At 49.8% G+C, this 15,339-nt stretch overlaps 2 protein-coding genes across 2 annotated transcripts; both read left to right on the forward strand.

The window, feature by feature from the left end:
* The first annotated feature begins 2,073 nt into the window (after window positions 1–2,073).
* On the forward strand, window positions 2,074–4,819 carry ETV2 (ETS variant transcription factor 2). The gene is made up of 7 exons (XM_082708742.1): window positions 2,074–2,161; window positions 2,407–2,496; window positions 2,591–2,704; window positions 2,950–3,009; window positions 3,257–3,736; window positions 4,245–4,357; window positions 4,601–4,819. Exons 2-7 carry the CDS (start codon window positions 2,427–2,429, stop codon window positions 4,799–4,801), a joined length of 1,038 nt encoding a protein of 345 aa, XP_082564868.1. The 5' UTR covers window positions 2,074–2,161; window positions 2,407–2,426; the 3' UTR covers window positions 4,802–4,819.
* Window positions 4,820–6,943: 2,124 nt separating this feature from the next.
* Window positions 6,944–14,015, forward strand: COX6B1 (cytochrome c oxidase subunit 6B1). The gene is made up of 4 exons (XM_082708744.1): window positions 6,944–7,121; window positions 8,872–8,985; window positions 10,113–10,213; window positions 13,824–14,015. The coding sequence occupies exons 2-4, from the start codon at window positions 8,880–8,882 to the stop codon at window positions 13,875–13,877; spliced, it is 261 nt and encodes an 86-aa protein (XP_082564870.1). The 5' UTR covers window positions 6,944–7,121; window positions 8,872–8,879; the 3' UTR covers window positions 13,878–14,015.
* The last annotated feature ends 1,324 nt before the right edge of the window (window positions 14,016–15,339 follow it).

Raw genomic sequence — 15,339 nt, forward strand, 5'->3', positions numbered from 1 at the left:
CTCCCCTCCAGCAACCCTTCAGTTTGTTTCCTATGATTAAAAATCTCATATGGTTTGTCTCTGAAAGGAAGCTTTTAAACGTGTGCATTTAAGTCCTCCTGAGGAAAGGGAGAAAAAACTCAACCGTTGGGTTGAGAGACAGATGGACAGAGATGAAGGGATGCAGCAAGCAGAGACGGAGAGATGGGGAGAGAGACAAAGCTGGAGAGATGAGACCTGCAGGTGAAGGCAGTACAAAGGGAAAGGGCATGGGAAGAAAACCCAGAGACAACAATGGGGACTGAGCGATAAGGAGGTGGGAAGACAGATGGGGAGGGACTGAAACTTAGCGGGGACAGACTGGGCGGCAAGACCTCACTGGGGTCAGGTCTGGTACAACAGAGACCCAGAGCCAGAGACACTAACTAGGGCAGAGAGCCATGGACGGACAACACACACAAACAGGAAAAAGGCCGACTTCAGGGAGAGGAGGCCTGGGGCCTGTGGGGCTCAGCAAGAAGCCCTGCAGGCCCCTGGGTTAGATGGTGGCACGGTGATGCCTGGGGGCTCTCGGATCCCCCGATGCTGATCCTGGCACCTCCCACTTGCTCACTCTGTGACCCATTAAGTGGCCCTCCCTCCTAAGGCCCAGTTTCCCTAATGTAACATGAACAGAAGAGCAGTGCCCACACCGCCATCCTCCCACCCCCAAAATGCCAAGTCGTTAATGGCCAAGCAGGGTAAATACTGGAAAATGCCCATATCAAAGAGGTTCTTTTTAATGGCAAGTACATATTAATACATACAGCAGGATGGGTACAACCACAGGCTCTGAAGCCAAGCTGCCTGGGTTTAGGGTTACCAGGTTTAGGAAATAAAAATACAGGGCAGGGATGTCTGGGTGGCTCAGTTAGTTGAGCAGCTTGTTTTCAGCTCCCTTCTCTTGATTTCGGTTCCCTTCATGGTGTCAGGGTTTTAATACTGAGCCATATCCCCTCCTCTTGGGCTCTGTGCTCAGCGGGGATTCTGCTGCTCTCTCTCCCTCTTCCTCAGTCCCTCCCCCTGCTCTCATTCTCTCTTTCTCAAATAAATAAATCTTTAAAAAAAAAATACAGGACACCTAGTTAAATTTGAAGTTTCAGATAATTTTTAGTATAATTATGTTCCAACTGTTGCATGAATGTATGTATATGTTACATGTATATGGGGGGGTCTCTGAATTATTTGAAGCAAGTAATACTTTACCCCTAAATATCTGTGTTCATTTCTTTATAGAGACATCTTTCCTACTGTAAAACCATAATCGTATCTAGGAAAATGAATAATTCTATATCACATATTCAGTGCATACTCGAGTTTCCCCCTCTTGTCCAGAATATTACAGTATAGGATTCTGGAGATGAAGGGAAGTGAAAAGGAAGTCTGCTTCAATTTCCCCTTTCGTAAAATAAAGACTAGTACTTACCTCATAAAAGGATTAAATGAAGGCCCATGGCATAGTTGGGGGCGGGCAACTGAGCCCTCAATGCTAGCGATTAGAATTACTCTGGTTATTGTTTACACTGTTGTGTTATCATGATTGACACTCCTCAAGAGCAGCCCCCAGAACATCCTCAAAGCCCTCAAAGGGGATCCTGCGTTGGCTTCCCCCAACCATATCCCCCCACCCCGCCCCGCAGTCCCCCTACAGATTGTGACGTTGGCGGACCTGGGATCTGGCCGGAAATCCCCCTTCCTGTTGCAGATAAGCCTGGCGCAGCCCCGCTGACCCCAGACCCTCCCCCTCCCCACCCCCATGTCGCAGGATCCAGTCCCTAAGACGGAAAACCTGTCCACCAACCCCTCCCCGCGCCACGCTCCATCCCCATCACCCCGTAAACACGCCTTCGGACCCCGGTTCTCTCACAGCCTGCCGTTCCCCCAAACTCCTGTCCAAGTCCTAGCCACCCCTGCAGCCCGACAGCTGTAGCTATCAGGAGGCAGGCGGCCATCCCTGAGGTGTATGCGGGGCAGGGGGTGCGGGGGCTTGGCCCCGCCCCCCGGCCCTGCAACTCGACCCGGCTGCGACCCCCGGCTCTGACGTCTCGGAAAATTCCCCCCTGCCCAGGCTCCCCAGGGGAGGGGGTACATGGTATGAAATGGGGCTGAGACCCCTGGCCGGGGACAGAGAAACCCGCCAGAGGTGAGCCATGAACTGGGGACTGGAGGTCTGGGGGCCCGGACTCCTGGGTCAGAGGAAGGAGAGGGCTGAGGTCTCTTACTCCTAGTCTGAGAAAGACACGGGAAGCCAAGATTCTAGGGTCCTCGGGAAGCAGGGAGCAAAAGGCCTGGACTCCTGGGTCTGAGGGAAGCAAGGGTTGGAGCCCAGACTCCAGGGTCCCTAAGTGTCCCCAGCTCAACCCTTGCCCCTTTTTCCTCTCTGCCCAGAACATTCACAAAGAGCATCCATGGATTTCTGGAACTGGTCTGAAGCGCCTCCACAGGAAGTGCCCCCAGGAAACAGACTGTCAGGGCTGGGTAGGCTGGGGGACTGAGTCCCTGTGTGGGGAGGGTGCACAGGTGGGGGCCTCCGCTGACCCCGACCTGGCCCTAACCGCCTCATTGCCTGCAGAAGGAGCTGAACTCGGCTTTTATTTCCCCGAACTGGCGCTCCCAGGAGACACGCTGTCAGCGGAGGCACGCTGGAAAGGTGGCTGTGGGCTGGGACTCCAGGGAGCTGAGGAAGGTGAGAGGCTGAGCTCTAGGGCCTGAGGGAGGAAGGGGGCGTGCCTTGACTCCTGAGGCTGAATGGGGAGAGGGCAGGCGGCTGAGTCCTGAGGCTGAAAGAGGACGAGGCCTTCTTAGTGTGAGTGTGTAGGAACTAGGGGGAACAACTCAGCCCCTGACAAATAAAGACTGCTGGGGTCGAGGGGGCGTCTCTAGTCATTGCTCACACCCTTCCCTAAACTGTCCCTTCATTACCCATCGCAGGGCTCCCACAGCCGGACTGGGGCTCCGCGTTACCGCACCCAGAAGCTCCATGGGGAGCGGGTGAGTATGCGTGCAGAGGCGGGATAAGGAGGGGACTGGGGTCCTCCACCGTAGCTAGAGGTTTAAACTCCTTGATCTTTAAGGGGAACAGGGATAAGACGGGAATCCCTCTGCCCTCGAGATGGCATAGCCTAGATCCGGGATCCCAGGGCGCCAGGGCTGAGAGCCTAGACTCCAAGAACCCCTGAGGGGACCGGGAACCGGGACACCTGGGCACCCCTCACACGGGGTCTCTTACTTCTCACAGAGCCCGCCCCTCAGTCTCTTCCGTGGTCGGGAGACTGGACGCACTTGGCTTGCAGTAGCTCGGACCCTTGGAGGGGCGTCTCCCAGGCCCTGGGCCCCGCCCCTCCCGGCCTGAGCCCCGCCCCCTTCGCTGGTGTGGAGGCGGCTGCGGGCCAGAACTGTACCACCTCCCGGGGAGGGACCAGCTCGTGGCCCAGCGCCCAGGCCGCCGCCAGCTCCACCAACTGGGACTGTTCTATTGGTCTCGACCGCCCTACCTACTGGGGCAAGGACCTCCGCGGGGAGCCGAACGCGGACTCTACCATTTCGTGGGATGGGCCTGTGGGCTCAGACTGTACCACCTCCTGGGTCTCGGAGCTGCATACGGACTGCACGACCACTTCAAAAGGGTACCAGACTTCAGATCTCACCACGTCCTCCGAACCAAGCCAGCAGTCGGACGGCGTAACCTTGGCTTGTTACCCCAAAAATAATCATCGAGGTGAGAGGGTCCATAGGACCGGAATCTAGTGAGGCGGGGCGTAGGCGCGCAGGGGCGGGACCGGAACCTGAGAGTGAAGGTGTGGGGCTTACTTACCTAAGAGCGGAGAGAAGCTCTTAACACCGTGGGTCCTGATGGGGGAGAGGACTGAGACACGGTAGTACAATAGGGAGCAAGAGACTAGAGCCTAGGTTCCTGGGTAAGGTGAGAGGAAAGAGGTGAGGGTCTGGACGCCTGGGTCACCAAGGTGTGGCAGCCAATCTCCTCTAAGTTTCCGAGATGGGGACCCCGGCTGCGTGGGTCCCTGAGGCCGATTCTTGGGTTCCTTATATGGAGCGATCTGGACTCTTTGGGCCCCGAGGAGGAGGGGATCTGGGCTACTGGGTCCTAAGTTGGGAAGATCTGGACCCTTGAACCTTCGAAGCGAAGGAGGCCGGACCGCTGGGTCATTGAAGAGACATGGTCTGGGGCTAGGAAACCTGTGTGTTCACCTGCCTGCCCTCCGCAGGTCCTATTCAGCTGTGGCAGTTCCTCCTGGAGCTGCTCCGAGACAGCGAGCGTAGCAACTGCATCCGCTGGACTGGCAACAGCCGCGAGTTCCAGCTGTGTGACCCCAGAGAGGTGAGGGAGCCTCCCGCACGCGCAAAGTCCCGCCCCGGTCTCCGCCGGTTCCATTTGGCTGGGCCATTCTGTTTACCTAGTAGTTGGCCCCGCCCCCAGCTCGTACTCCTCTCCCCCTGCGGGGAGTTACCGCGACTAACTGGCGTCCAGAACTTACCCGAAACCGCGCCCCCCGCCCCTCCCGTCAGTTGCCGAGCCCCACTCCCTCCTGCCCTTTCAGACTAAGCCGGGCCTTTGTCCTAGGTGGCGCGGCTGTGGGGTGAGCGCAAAAGGAAACCCGGCATGAACTACGAGAAACTGAGCCGAGGTCTACGCTACTACTACCGCCGGGACATCGTGCGCAAGAGCGGTGGGCGCAAGTACACTTACCGTTTCGGGGGCCGCGTGCCCGGCCTGGCCTATCCGGACTGCGCCCGGGTTGGACCGGGAGAAACGATCCAATAAAACTATCCTATCAAACTAGTCGTGAGTGCTGCCTGCATTCTTCCCATGGATACTGACTAAACCCGCTAGGTACCCTAAATGTGCACCACCACACTCACATCACACACACATCACCCCCCCCCCCGTGTGATCCGAAGACACACCCAGACCCTTAGGGGACCTACTTGTGTGGTCACTGTGTGATGGGACTTTCAAAGGAATCATCTCAGTCCCTACAGGGCCTACTGTGTGCCTGCCTGTGCTGGGACTTGCAAAGAAATCAAACCCAATCACTAACTTTCGAGTTTACCTACCGTGTCCCTCCTGAAGACTCCAAAACACTCAAGACTTTAAAAAAAAAAAAAAAAAAAAAAACCAACCAACCAAACAAAAACAGTTTATGTGCATTCTTTCAGTGCTTGGGACCATTAAGGAATTTGGCCTAGGGTTTGATCCCCCAAACCACCTATCTTCCCACTCCAAGCTGAAGGAGATAGAACTCCAATCTAGACCCCAAGGAGAGCTTACTGCTTTCTGGGAACCACTGAGCCCCTAAAGAATGGTCCTCCTATGGACTGACCAGATGCACATTTTAAATAACTGGTCTGGGACGGACTAACCAAGGAGGTGACCTGAAAGAGGTGAGGGAGGGAGCCAGCTTTAGAAAGAGCATGGCAGATCAAGGGGACAGTAAGTGCAAAGGTCCTTAGAGGAAAGTCAGCCTGCAAGTTTAAGCAGGATGAGGCCAATGTGGTTGGAGCAGTGGGAGTAAAGAGAAGAAGGATAGGAAATGAGAGTATAAGAGAGACCAAACTGGGGCACCTGGGTGGCTCAGTGGGTTGGATCCCTGCCTTCGGCTCAGGTCATGATCTCAGGGTCCGGGGATTGAGCCCCAAATTGGGCTCTCTGCTCAGTGGGGAGCCTGCTTTTCCCTCTCTCTGCCTGCTGCTCTGCCTACTTGTGATCTCTCCCTCTCTGTCAAATAAATAAAATCTAAAAAGAGAAAGAGAGTCCAAACTATGCAGGTCATTTGTAAGGACTTTGGCTTTTGACTGAGTCAGACAAGACCCAGGGAGAGGGTTCTAGGCCAAAGGGAAGTGATCTCACTGAGGTGTTAACAGGGTCCCTCTGGCTGAGTGGACGATTGTGGAGAGCCGTGGGGAAACCAGGAGGCTAGGGAGTGCTCTACTGCAATAGCCCAGGCTAGAGGTGCCTGTGGGTTGAACCAGATGTCGGAGAAAATTCTGGATATATTGCTAAGACAGAGCCAACACGATTTTTTGATAGATCAGCTGTGGGGTATGAGAGAGCAAACTCTGTGACCGGAAGCATAGATGTGTCACTTTCTGAGATGGACAAATTTCTGCCAGACCCAAGCTTTTATTCTTAACCTCTGCCAGACCCAAGCTTTTTTTTTTTTTTTTTAAGATTTTATTTATTTATTTATTTGACAGACAGAGATCACAAGTAGGCAGAGAGGCAGGCAGAGAGAGAGAGAGGGAAGCAGGCTCCCTGCTGAGCAGAGAGCCCAATGTGGGGCTCGATCCCAGGACCCCGGGATCATGACCCGAGCTGAAGGCAGAGGCTTTAGCCCACTAAGCCACCCAGGTGCCCCCAGACACAAGCTTTTATTCTTAACCTCTCCTCTCTGTGATGCAGGTCTTCGGTTTGAGTCCTCAGGAACCCAAATCTGTGTTAATTTGTGCCTTCTGAGGCTTGGGGAAAGAAGATAATGAACAGGGAGGTGGAATCTGGGTATTCATCATAATGCGGCAAATGACCGTGGGAGAACAACTGGTTCGATTTCAAACCCCTAACCACTGATCACCTAATAAGCATAAAGAGTGTAAGGATTCTTGTATTTTATTCAATGATGCTTCCCCAGGAATTACAGAAGTATGTGGCACACGGTAAGCGTTCAATAAGTAAGTCTTGCATGAATAAGGATACTTCTGCTGGGATATTTTCCCCAGGCCCCCTCTGCATTTAGCCCCAAGAACCAGAACTCCTTCCACCACGTAAAAACCCTAAAGTGATGAGAACCGGTAACCAAGGGTCTCAAGCCCCAACCGGGACCTTCGAAGTGCCGCGCAAGTTCACGATTGGGCCGAGAGTGATAATGAACAAGCATTCACCCCAATAGGGGTTCAGAATCCTCCCGGATGGGCGTGGCCTTAATGTCTTCCCGGACGGCCTCCGAGGGCGCTCTACCCACGCGGAAGACTCGAGTTTATGCCGCCTCACCCCGCTTCCGGCCGGTCTTAATTCCGCTTCCGGTCCGGCTCTGGCGTCTTTGCTGAGGGTCACATTGAGCTGCGAGGTGCTGCTGTGGTGTCTTTAGGTAAGTGTCGAGGGCTTGGGAAGCTGGGACCCTATCCTGGGGAACTGAGGAACCGGGCCGTAGTTTTCCCGAGAATGAAGTGAGTTTCTGGCCCCCGGCGTCCGGCCTTCCCGGTCCCTAGGGTTCTGTCCTGTTAGTCTTCTGGCTAACGATTATGAAGCTCTTCCTTAATGCCAGGTAACAGTTCAAATGTCTTTATTAATTAATTTCGTCTTCCCTCCAGCCCTATGAGGTAGGGCGTGTAACGGTCCCTTTTTGACAGAGGAGCAACTGAAGCTCCGCGGTATTAAGCTACTTAGCGAGTGTTCAGGGTTTGGATTCTGTAGTTCGGACTGTAGTGCCCTCAGTCACCAGGCCGCAGGCTTGGCCTCCCGTGGCTTGCCCAGGCCACAGCCTGGCTCCGTGGTGTCTGGTCCTCCTTCCTGCTTGGGCGTTGGAGGGGCCTCAGAGTCCTCCCTGAACCACCCTTCCTCCCACCCCCCCTCGGCCCTAAACAACTCCGAACAAATCTTTTGGGTCCCCCTCCCCACGCCCCTCTACAGACTCCGTTGTGGTGCCCCATATCTCCGCCACTATGTTGGATCTCTTAAATTTTAACACTGGCCTGCTCACTTCTTTGTAACCCCGTTACTCCTCGAGTCCTCTGGGATAGAGGCAATTTCACATACCCTGGCGAAAACTGCTGCGTGTCACCTCCTAAAAGACTTTATAACAGGTTTTTAACTCTGGGTCTGCAAAATCAATAGAATGCAAGGTGTGGCTAGGACCTGAATGGGGAAAAAAATAGATTTGTGTTTTTCTTAATCTGTAATTGAAATGTAGCATTTCCTTCAGGTAGAAATGGAGGCAATGACCTTAGTAATAGCATCATCTGTGACTTTGTCAGCAATCAAAAATCACAGGTCAGGGGTGCCTGGGTGGCTCAGTGGGTTAAAGCCTCTGCCTTCAGCTCAGGTCATGATCCTGGGATCTGGCCCCATATCAGGCTCTCTGCTCAGCAAGGGAGCCTGCTTCCCGCCACCTCCCCCCAACCTGCCTCTCTGCCTAATTGTGATCTCTGTCAAATAAATAAATAAAATCTTTTAAAAAAAATTATAGGTTGTCTTATATCGCATTATGGTTGCAGATGTCACAGAATTCATTCACTTACAGTACTTAAGAATTGTGGTAGTCAGGAAATCCTCAGCTGCATACAACTGGTGTTTTTTGTGATCCTCTGCAGTTTTTTTAATGCATTTGAAAATATTCTGAGGGATGGTCATTAGACCCCAGAGGAGTTGATGGCACCACAGAGATGAAGAATCTCTGCGGTGTAGGTTCTGTCAATGATTCCTGCCCCTCCTTCACTTGTATGACCTTGGGAAGTCACTTAGACACCCTCTCCCTTGTCTGTGAAACAGTGATAGCAATAGTTCCTACCTTTTCGAGTGCCTGCAGGAGTAAAGTGTAGACCAGTGCTTGGCCCAGACTAAGCCCTCAGTGAATGTTAGCTGGTGTTATTTTGGGATGAATAAGGCCTGATTTTGCTAAGTAGATACTTACCTCCTTCCACCGAGCGCTGCTGTAACTGCCACACTTAGAAGTGTGGATTTGCCCCACACTTCACCTCAGTGTGTATATGTTCAGAGGGAGAAAGATGTAGCTTGCTTACATTTACCTACTCCATTCTCCTGTGTCTGGGTGGGCTGACCTCCCCATGCCCGGGTCCTCTAGAATGTTTGCCAGCCTCCATTCTCTTTGCCTCCAAGAGTCCGCACCATGGCAGAAGACATCAAGACCAAAATCAAGAACTACCAGACTGCCCCTTTTGACAGCCGCTTCCCCAACCAGAACCAGACCAGGAACTGCTGGCAGAACTACCTGGGTAAGCAGGGCATGGGGTTGGGAAGGGATGCAGAACCTTTTCCTAGTCCCACATTTCAAGGTGCTTAAGCCTACTTGTCTAGGGGATCTATACATCCCAGGCCTCTCTTGGTCTGGACGTCCTGCCTTGCAGTATCCATGCCCCTCATCACAGCTGTGTTCAAGATCCAAGGTCTGGGCCAGGGTCACAAACTTCGGTTCCTTTGATTTTTTTTGTTTTTAAGATTTATTTGTGTATGAGACATGTTAACATATGTATAAGAAATACATAAATCATAGTACAGCTAAATGAATAATACTTAAGTGGATCCCTATGTGTAACTATAACCTGGATAGAAATTTAGATCCTTTCAGCATTCAGAGCTTGCTTGCCTACCGCACGCCCTGTCTTAAACACAACATCATACTCTCCGCCCTAGAGATGTTACCCTGCCAATTGAAGGCAATCGCATTTTGGTTTTATCACTGCTTTTAGGTTTGCCTCTTGATGAACTTAACAGTTACTATATATATTCTCTTTTGTTTGGATTTCTTCATTCAGCAGCTTGAAAGATTCATCCTTGCTATGGCGTGTAGTTTGCTCATTTTCAGGGCATATAGTTTTCCATAATTTATTCCTAGACACTTGTGTGCTTTCCAGTTTGAGGTTTTTACGAATGAGGATGTTAAAAATGTTCTTATAATGTAACCTGACATCCAGGCGAATGCTTTTCTGTGTAGGGAGCATGCCCAGGAGTGGAATACCTAGAGTAATTTTTTTTTTAATTAATTGCCTACTTTAAAAAATCAGATTATTTCCCTCTTAGCCCCAAGATATCTTCCCCTTCCTTTGCCCTGGTTTTGGACTTCCATAATCCCCACACGTGCCCCTCATGTTGCCCCCTCATTCCAGACCGCAGAATTTTCAAGTCAAACAGTAGTTGTCTAGGGGTTGCAAAATCAACTTAGGGAGGCCTGTCCAGCCCTTTTCAGTACATCTGTAGGCATAGACATTCCTTGTGACACTTATTTTGTAGTTGTATGTGTGTATATAATTGGTTGTGAAGTAAAGATGATTTCTGTGAGATTTGATCAAAAAATGTGTTTTGGCCCTTGGCCCTGGCTGACCCTGACCTGCTTTCTCTGCAGACTTCCACCGCTGTCAGAAGGCAATGACTGCTAAAGGGGGCGATGTCTCCGTGTGCGAATGGTACCGGCGTGTGTACAAGTCCCTCTGCCCCATATCCTGGGTACGTGCTGCCTCTTGGGGCCCTGAGACATGGGAGTGGGGTCTCAGCAGAGGAGTATGTTAGCTTGGTGGAGCCTCATCTGGGAGAGGCAGAGGGAGGACGGGCATTGTGCTGTCCATGGGACTCGGCCTTGTCCTCCTTCTGGAATTGCCTCCCTTCCCTCTTTTCACTGGTACTCTCAACCAAGCAGGGCTCTCGCCCAGGACAACCAGGGCCCTCTCCTTGCTACATCCATCTCGCCCATGCACCCCATAAATACATACACAGTGCCAGTTCCCCGCCCCTCTGGGGCTCACCGTCTTGTGCAATTCTGTGCCTTTTTATTATGCACATTTTCAAATTATACATAAAAATAGAATAATCCAGTGACCTCCCCCCCCAATTATACCCACTACCCAAATTGAATAGTTTCAAGATTTTTCTACATTCCCTTCATCTGTCACCTTTTCTTCTTTGCTGAAGTGTTCTGAAGCAAATTCCAAGCATATCTTTTCATCCCTACCTACTTCAGTGTCTCTAAAAGACACAGACCCACTAAGACAATTAGTCTGTTTAGCCCTGATCGGACCAGACCTTTTGTCACCATTTTATACTCTCTGCTGTACACTTTTCCAAATGGAGAATTTCTGTTTAACTTTGTACTGTTTCATCAAAGCAAAGATCCCATTGGCTTCAAGAAACATGGAGAGATGGTCAGATATTTTTTTAAAATGCCAGAAGTGAATGTAACCATGCTAATTTCAGAGATGTTAAAATGAAAAATCCTGTGTCTTAGAGATATGATACAGTACAAGTCATAGTGCTCATTTAAAAAACAAAAAACAAGGGCTCCTGGATGGCTCAGTTAGTTCAGCATCCGACTCTCAATTTTGGGTCAGGTCATGATCTCAGGGTTATGAGATGGGAGTCCAGACATGTGCTCAGCAGGAAATCTGCTGAAGATCTTTCTCTCCCTCTCCCCCTCCTCCCATTTAAGCAGGCTCTCTTGCTCTTTCTCTCTTTCAGATAAGTAAGTCTTTAAAAAAAAAATGTAAGCAGTATAGCAAAATAAACGTAGGAGCCCTTTTGGGCTTCCCAGCCCCCCTTCCCCAAGGTAACTACTTCTAGCTCATTACCTTTTTTCTCTGTATAAATTAATCATACAGAAATCTGTGGAGCTGTGTATGGGTGGGTCATACTGTATAGTTTTTGAATACTTTGACTTACCAGTGTGTCATGGAGCCTTTCTTACGATAATGCATATAGGCCCGCCTTACTTGCTTTAGTAACTTCCACGTGCTTTTATTTAGCTGATTTCCTTTTGATAGAGATGATGATCTGATTTTTTTCAGTATATTTGAAACATCCTTGATATGTGCCTTTGGAGCTTATTTCTTGAGAACAAACTGCCTTAATGCAGTCTCCCTCAGCTTGCCTGGTTTTCCTCCCCCTCTCTCTGGCCACACTGTCTCAAGTGTCTTTAAGTGCCCTGTGCCCCTCCAGGATTTCCCCTTGTCCCTGGGTGATCTTGAGTAACCTGATGTTGTAAGTACATAACATCTGAGGCTCCAGCCTCAGAGCCCGCATCGGGTGCGTGCTGGGCAGGGTGCCAGCAAGCATGCCTCTAGTCCCAGTGCTGCCCTACACCCCATTCTCCGGGACCTAGGCCGCCCTCGTCTTGGGAGGATCAGATTGTGTGGTTCCTACCCTCCAGTGCCTGCAGTGTCCCCATTGTTAGGGCTTACAAATGTATTCTGCAGTCCCCTTTGTACTGGCTGCCCTGGCTTCTTTATTTCAAAAACTTGGTGAAGTAAGAATTAAAAAATCTTTTTAAAGATTTTTATGTATTTATTTACTTATTTTGAGAGAGAGCACCAGCCGGAGAAGGAGCAGAAGGAGAAGCCGACTCCATGCTGAGCTCCCACCAGGGGACCTGATAAAGGGCTTGATCCCAGGACCCTGTGGTGATGACCAAGAGCCAGAGGCTTAACTGACTGAGCCACACAGGCGCCCCCTTTTTAAAAATTTTTTAAGTGACACCTCAGTGTACAATTCCATTGCAGGAAATGTTTTCCCCTCTATTGGAATGGTTTTCTGAGCTTCCACCCCATGAAGTGGGATTATTGGGCAAAGGGAAATATGGATCAGAGCAGCCTGACTCTTTAAAAAGAGACAGAGAGATAAACACAGTGAATGAGAAATGCGCACAGAAAACTCTGGACTGTGGACAGTACAATTCCAGTGCTAGGGACTCCAGGGGAACCCAGGCATGAAAAGATGTCCGTCCGCATTGAAGTCATCAGGACGAGACAGCTTAAAACAACAGAGAGATGCTTATTTTTGCCTTGCAGTCTGGTGCAAGAATTATGAAGGTTGACTGTGCTAAATGTTACTGGTTCTATAAATTGATGTCATTTTGGCAGGATCTTTCAAAATGGAAAAAAAAAACCTCTCCAGATGTGGCAGTTTTACATATAGACTTTCTATGAAGATAAGCTTGTGTCCAAGGACGTGTCCATAGCAGAGTTGTTTGTAATGAGGAACATTCAGAAACAGCCCAAGTTAGATAAATGGTGGTACACTTATCTTGATCTCTGTGACTGAATACAGAAGGAGCTCTAAGACTTGGGGGAAAGGCAGTTGCATGACCAGCTATATAGTATGGCCCAGCTTGTATACATGTTTTTCAGAGTAGAGCGAATCCATGATGTGTGCGTGCATGCGTGCCTGTGTATATGTGTGTGTGAATAGACACTTAACGGTGAGCGAGCTACTTTGTAAGCATTTTCTACCCTATAAGGACAAACATGCTAAAAAAATGGGATGAGATGGATACCATTTTCACTATTCTTACTTTACACAATTGAAAACTCAGGCCCTGAAAGGTTGAGGAATTTTCCCAAGGTCGTAGAGCTAGGAAGTGGTGGGGCGGGGATGCAGAGTCAGTTTTCCTTATCCATGCTTTTGTCTACTGCCTCTAATGTATGCATGTAAATGTGAGTGGGTGTGTCTAAGTGGATATGCTTCTGGCTGCCTGTACGAGGGTTCACAAGTTGCCCAGTGTTACTTCTGGGGAGTGTTAATGGTTGGATACGGGCTTTTCCATCATTGTTTATATGTGTGCACACATCAGTGATCAGCAGTAGGATCATACTCTCTATTCAGTTTTGCATCTTTTTGCACTTGACTGTACATCTTGGAGATCCATTTGTGCTGGAACATAGATCAGCCTTTTTTTTTTCCCCTCACAGCTGCCTGGTATTTCTTCTTTCCTCTGTTCTGCCAGACATCATTGAGTGTTGACTCGGGGGTTCCCGAAACAGGGTACAGCTATACTCTTGAATCTCTCTGTACAGTCCTGCATCTCCCTAAGGACAGCCCTATAGTGAATGTGGGATTTTTCTGCTTGTTACTCGCCCCCTCCAATGCCCTACCCCTTTACCCCCTCACTGTGTCAGTTGACAGTGATTTTTCTCTTCCTGGGTCACTGCCGATTCTCTCGCTCCTGGAACAATGGCAGTACTGGCCTTCCTTGTTGACCATCTGAACAGGTGGGCAAAGTTAGGAAGACAGGGTTCACCCGTCTGGTTTCCCCACAGAGGAAAGAAGTAACACTGGTTGTTTTTCTCAGGTGTCGGCCTGGGATGACCGCCGGGCAGAAGGCACATTTCCTGGGAAGATCTGAACTGGCTCCGCCCACGTCTCCTCTGTCCTCCGTCCTTCTCCCAGGGTGGTGAAGGGGGACCTGGATGCATGGTGATCCCCACCCTGGGATTCTGAATCATGGCCTAACTAATAATAAATACTCGTTGGAAAAGTGTAAGACTGTGTATGTGTAAAAGAGCCAGGTGATCGGGCATGAAGCTGTGGTGGGAATTAATACCTTGACCAGTAAGAGGGGCTTCAGGCTGATTGGTTTTTTTCTGTTTTGTTTTGTTTTGTTTTGTTTCATGTTATTAAACTGACCACCTTATCTATACCAGACACTAGAGTGAGCGAGAGAAGAGTCTCAAGCCCCTGGATGTGCTGAAATTTATCTGTATGTTCCCCTTTATTTACACAATTTCAAAAAACTTTTCTTGTGTAATTTTTGAACCACACGAAAAGAGTATAATAAAAATTCTGTGTATTCATCACCTAGCTTGAATGGTTACCAACAAATGGCCAGTTTTATCTCTAATTATTGCCCTCCCCCTCTAGGTGATTTTAAAGCAAAGCCTGGGGATCACATGTCATCCAGAAATAAGTATGTGTGTCTCTTAGAGTTACAGGTTTATTTTGTACATAATTAGATTTCACTGTTAAATCTAAGAAATTAATGATAAATTTTAATACAAGTAGGGGAAGATTATTTATTTATTTGACAACATAAGTAGGCAGAGCAGCGGGCATAGGGAAAGGGAGAAGCCGGGTCCCCGCTGAGCAGAGAGCCAGACGTGGGGCTTGATCCTAGGACCCCTGGGGTCAGGTCATGACCCGAGCTGAAGGCAGATGCTTAACTGACTGAGCCATCCAGGCGCCCCTTAAACAACTATTTTGAACTCTTTATCAAGCAGATCTCAGATATCCTTTCTTTAGGGTCAGTTACTGGAAAATTATGGTGTTCCTTCAATAGTGTTCTGTTTCCTTGATTTTTCCTGTTGCTTGATGTCTGGCGTTGTGTTCGCATTAGTAGGCATAGTCACTTTATCAAGTCTTACTGGCTTCAGGCAAGCAATACCTTCTATCAGCTTTATTGGGGATTCTGAGGCTTTCTGAGGCCTTTTCTATGGATATACTTGCTCCATACTTGTTCCCTTGCAGGGTATGGTTTTTTTGGGATGATATGTCTCCTCTTGATCCTGCAAAGCCAGACCAAGCATGGACTGCCTCCCATTTCCTCTCCCTTGGGTTGTGCTGCTTGCTCAAGTGTACATGCCTTTTCCCATTGCCACGGAGTCAGCCGGCTCTGCACATGCTTACTAGCCACCTTCAGAAATGCGCTCTCCCAGCCCTCAGAGGCATCTGCAGGGAGCCAGCCACGAAATGGGTCTGGGTGTACAGGTGAGGCATGCAGAGCAGTAGGATGCCGGATGCCCATGGATCAGATGAGGGAATCCACAGGCAAAGCATGGGCAGTCCCCCTGCGTTTGCGGTGTATTTAGTAG

Source organism: Mustela nivalis (genome assembly GCF_964662115.1).
Source record: "Mustela nivalis genome assembly, chromosome: 18".
In the NCBI taxonomy this organism is placed as follows: domain Eukaryota; kingdom Metazoa; phylum Chordata; class Mammalia; order Carnivora; family Mustelidae; genus Mustela; species Mustela nivalis.